The sequence below is a fragment of the Mandrillus leucophaeus genome, unplaced genomic scaffold (genome assembly GCF_000951045.1).
Source record: "Mandrillus leucophaeus isolate KB7577 unplaced genomic scaffold, Mleu.le_1.0 Scaffold120, whole genome shotgun sequence".
In the NCBI taxonomy this organism is placed as follows: domain Eukaryota; kingdom Metazoa; phylum Chordata; class Mammalia; order Primates; family Cercopithecidae; genus Mandrillus; species Mandrillus leucophaeus.
In genome coordinates this window covers 1,805,308-1,809,997 of record NW_012100321.1, presented here as the reverse complement: position 1 = coordinate 1,809,997, position 4,690 = coordinate 1,805,308, and the positions used below count along the sequence as shown (strand labels likewise).

Here is a 4,690-nt window from a genome sequence, read left to right as displayed (position 1 = left end):
GACCAGCCTGGCCAACACGGTAAGACCTACTACAAATACAAAAATTAGCTGGGTGTGGTGGCAGGCACCTGTAATCCCAGCTACTTGGGAGGCTGTGGCAGGAGAATTGCTTGAACCTGGGAGGCAGAGGCTGCAGTGAGCTGAGATCGCGCCACTGCATTTTAGCCCGGGAGACAGAGCAAGACTCCACCTCAAAAAGAAAAACAGTATATAAGGAACCAGCAGCCAACTCCGGGAACTAGTGGTGAATTCTAGTGTTTGGGGGCCTGGCTCACATTTCTCGTTGCTGGGCTGGGAAGGGGAGCTCAGGTTTACAGTGTGTTGGGAGCTGGTGGTGTGTTTCGTTCTCAGCTCTACGGGGGGAACTGGGAGTCAGCTCTAGGGTTGTTTTGGAGCAGACAATCCGTTCTAGAGTTAGCATTTGTTTCTAGAGCGTTCTTGGACTCATGTTCAGTTCTAAAGTGGAAATGTTTCTGCAGCTGCATCAGGTCTGGAATATTCCTAGAACTAATTCTCAGGTTCCGAGCCTGATGATAATTATTGACCTACTTGAAAATTGTGGAGCAAGGAAATTCTGTCTCAAAACATGCTGGGAACTTGGCCGGACGCTGTTACATGACCTGCTGGGTTGGGAACTGTTTCCTAGCAATGGTACGAAGACCCAGAGTTCCGGATTCTGAACCGTTGGGTGGCTAGCACTTTTCATTCCCAAACCAGGAGAGCTGTTTTAGGGCAGACCTCTGACCCCACCACCAACTCAGCTGTCATCCTGCACACCTCTGACCCCACCACCAACTCAGCTGTCATCCCGCACACCTCTGACCCCATCTCAGCTGTCATCTTGCACACCTCTGACCCCATCTCAGCTGTCATCCTGCACACCTCTGACCCTATCTCAGCTGTCACCCTGCACACCTCTGACCCCATCTTACCACCCGGGTCTAACTTTATCCTGCTCGCTCTGGGGACACACGTGATGTGCCCCCACATCTTCCAGGCTCTCCACCCTGGGCCAAGGAGTCAGAGCATGGGGCAGGGAGAAGATCCATAGGGAGGTATCCCTGTCTAGTGGGCCCCCTCACCTCTGCCTTCAGGGCGCATTAGCCCTGAGCCAAGGCGGCTTTGATGGCGGCCACCAGCTTCAGAAACTTGCTTTCTGTGTCCACGTAGCCATCGCCTTTCTAGGGAGGGGAGGAAGACGGAAGGGGTGAGCTGGGACCAAGACACCAACCTCAGCCCCGAGCCCACGCTAGCCCCAAAACGAGGCAGGACGGACAGACAGACATACCTTCTTAGAGTGAATCAACTTCCCGGCTACCATTACTTCAAAGAACCCGGTGGCCTGGGGAGTTCCCTCGCCGCACTAAGGAAAGGGGGTGGGGGGGATGTTGGAGGGGCTGAGATGTCCTCTTGGGGAGACCCTCCCCTTCCCAGGGGATGGAGAACATGGGTGAAGGGAGTAGGGCCAACCTAACCCCCACCCAGTGCCATCCAGGCCTAAGGGACCGACACAGTGGCTGTATTCAAGTCTTTCTCCCCATCCCAAGACTCACGATGTCCAGGCGGCCGGGGAACTCATCTTCTAACTTCTTCTTGAGCTGAAGATACTGAAAACGCGGTGTGAGGTCACAGCAGGGGTCATGCCAGTCAGCCCGCCTCCCGATATGCACTCTACCCCTCCCCAGCTTCCAGGAATGTCCCCGGGCATCCACCCTGCTTACCTTGGACTTGTAGCCTCAAGCGCCACTGGTAGGAGAGTCCAGGACATTCAGGCCGGGGGGGAGAGAGGGAGAAGTGGGGGATGGGGAGAGGAGGGTAGAGACAGGCGGTGGGGGGAGAGAGCAAGGTGGGGCCAGGAAGAAACGAAGACCAATACAGATGACCAAGCAGAAGAGGTGACAGATGCCCTCAAGGGAGAAGACAGGCACCAGCCAGGCAGAGTGTTGGGGCACAGCACAGGGGGTGGCGCAGGGACACACAGAGACACACAGAAAACCAACACCAAGCAAGAGACAGAGAAGGGGGAGCGGAAAAAGGGGAGAGAGGAGACGAGACCACAAATGCAGACCACAAATGCGAGAGACGGGGACAGGGGGAAAACCAGGAGAACTGGATTAGGAGAAGAACAGCACAAATAAGGTCCCCACCCACTCCCTGTGCCCACCACCCTCACCCACAGCCCTTGAAAAACTCCAAGGAAAACCCCGCAGGCTCCTGGCTTCTTACACCACGCCCTGCCAATTTTTGTATTTTCACAATGTTGGCCAGGCTGGTCTGGAAGTCCTGACCTCAGGGGATCCGCCTGCCTCTGCCTCCGCCTCCGCCTCCCAAAGTGCTGAGATTACAGGCGTGAGCCACCGCACCCTGGCCCTGCGGCTCCTAGATTCTGAACACCTTCCCAGTCCCCAGGGTGAAATACAAGCTCACCCAACCCCCACAGCAGGCTATTTTGGGACTGGAATCTGGTGCACAGGCCTGGTAGGCGTCTCAAAATGTCACTCTTGCCTCTGCTTTGTCGAGCAGGCAGAGACAGTGGAAAGCTGACGGCGAACCCAGGTTCTAGTTACCCCTGTCACCTGCAGTTCAGACTTGAAGCTACTAGCCTGCCCCCGCCCCAGTCCCAGCCTGTTCTCACCTGTAAGATGGAACTAAAATTCCCCTCTCTTTCATTTACACTTTTTTTGTTTGTTTTTTGAGACAGAGTCTCGCTCTGCTGCCCAAGTTGGAGTGCAGTTGTGCCATCTCAGCTCACTGCAACCTCCGCCTTCCCAGCTCCAGTGATCCTCCTGCCTCAGCCTCCGGAGTAGCAGGGACTACAGGTGCGCGCCACCATGTCAGGCTAACTTTTCAAGTTTCTGTAGAGACGAGGGGTCTCCCTGTGTTGCCCAGGCTGGTCTCGAACTCTTGGGCTAAACTGATCCCCCCGCCTCAGCCTCCCAAAGTGTTTGGATTACAGGCGTGACCAACAGCGCCTGGCCTAAAATTCCCCTCTCTTAAGGGATTCCTGGGAGGATAAATTCATTGGATAGGTATTTATTAAATACCTCCTGCATGCCAGCACAGTATTAGGTGCTGGGGAGTGGAGAGAACGCAAAGTAATTCATATCCTACCCTATTATATCGTTCCTGAAACTTGTAGAAATTAAGCGTGTTCAGTGCTGACACAGAGCTTCCCTCTCGCCACAGACGGGAAAACTGAGGCCAGAAAAGGAGTGGGGTTCGTGGGCAAGGGAACCCACTGGGCAGAGGCCAACAATTCAAGTGCTTTTGAAACACAGGCTGAGACATTCTCGAACCTTCTGAGCTCTCACTGTCCCCACCCCGCGACTGTTCCGGATATTGGGGGAGAGGAAGCCTTAGGGTGGAGGAGTCTTAGGTCCCTTTACAAAGCTGATCACCAGCCCCCTCCCAGCGGAGCCCCGGAGTCGGGGGTTCGAAATTGACACACACCTGTCTCAGTCCCACCTTTTATAACCCGAGATGCCCAACGTGGCAAGCCTAAGAGGGGGCCGGGCACCACCGCTCTCTGTTTTTCACCCCTCCCTACGCCCACCCCACCCACACCGGAATCCTTTTTCCCATACAGGGGTCCCCATGGGTCCTCTCCCCGACGCTCCCAGACCCCGGCTCCGAGGGTGCGGAGGATCGGGTCCCGGGTGGGGGTCGCAGACGGAGGCCGCTGGCCGCTGGGCTTACCAATAAACGACTCGCACGGCGAGAGCCATGGCTCGGGGCCGCCACATCCGCTGAGGAGCGGACACCCGGGCCACACCGCTCTCCCAGCTGGACGCGCTAGGTCTGCGCGAGTGCGGCGGGAACCTGCGCAGAAAGGATGGAGCCTCGGCTTCCTCTGGCGCCAACCAATGCCAGGGAGGGGTGGTGGGCGGAGAGGCGCCGAGGCGGGGGACAAGGGAACGGCGACCCCCCAGCCCGAGGCCTCCACACAAGTCTCCTTCCCATCCCCCTGTTGGGCTGGAGAGAGTCTTGAGAGAGGCAGCCTCCGGGGGAAACCCTCCACGCGTCCCCTTCCAGGTCCCCCCCGGCCAGAATGGTACGGCCCGCGGGGGGAGGTGGTTCAGGGCCCGCCGCTCCCAACTGGACCCGGAATCAGCCTCAAGGGTGGTCCTTTCACGGCGGGGGCTGGGGAACGGCGCGGTGGGGAGAGAAGCAGGGCGCGATTCTCGAGTCCCTTACCTTCCCTGGAAAGGGCGAGAGGGACGAAGGGGGAAGGATTGGGGTAGACCAGGTGAGGGAGGAGAGAGGGGGTTGAGAGGGAGGTTTTCAGGGAGCGTTCCAGAGCGCACAGTTGCCTTATAAAGACCTGCAGCCGCAGGGCGCGGTGGCTCACGCCTGTAACCCCAGCGCTGTGGGAGGCAGAGGCAGGAGGATCGCTTGAGCCCAGGAATTCAAGACCAGCCTGGGCAACATAGCCAGATGCGTCTCTACAGAATAATCATTGCCCTGCGCGTCCGTGTGAAGAGACCACCAAACAGGCTTTGTGTGAGCAATAAAGCTTTTTAGTCACCTGGGTGCAGGCGGGCTGAGTCCGAAAAGAGTCAGCGAAGGGAGATAAGTGTGGGGCCGTTTTATAGGATTTGGGTAGGTAAAGGAAAATTCCAGTCAAAGGGGGGTTGTTCTCTGGCGGGCAGGAGTGGGAGTCACAAGGTGCTCAGTGGGGGAGCTTTTTGAG

At 57.3% G+C, this 4,690-nt stretch overlaps 1 protein-coding gene across 1 annotated transcript in view; it reads right to left on the bottom strand.

Annotated features, from left to right (window-relative positions):
- Nucleotides 1–3,817, bottom strand: part of SEPW1 (selenoprotein W, 1) — a 17,486-nt gene extending 13,669 nt beyond the window's left edge. The window contains 5 exon segments of the mRNA XM_011969883.1: nucleotides 1,083–1,181; nucleotides 1,289–1,363; nucleotides 1,554–1,607; nucleotides 1,722–1,746; nucleotides 3,697–3,817. Of these exon segments, the coding sequence (XP_011825273.1) occupies nucleotides 1,101–1,181; nucleotides 1,289–1,363; nucleotides 1,554–1,607; nucleotides 1,722–1,746; nucleotides 3,697–3,743 (282 nt within the window). The 5' untranslated portion in view covers nucleotides 3,744–3,817 and the 3' untranslated portion in view covers nucleotides 1,083–1,100.
- Nucleotides 3,818–4,690: the final 873 nt, after the last annotated feature.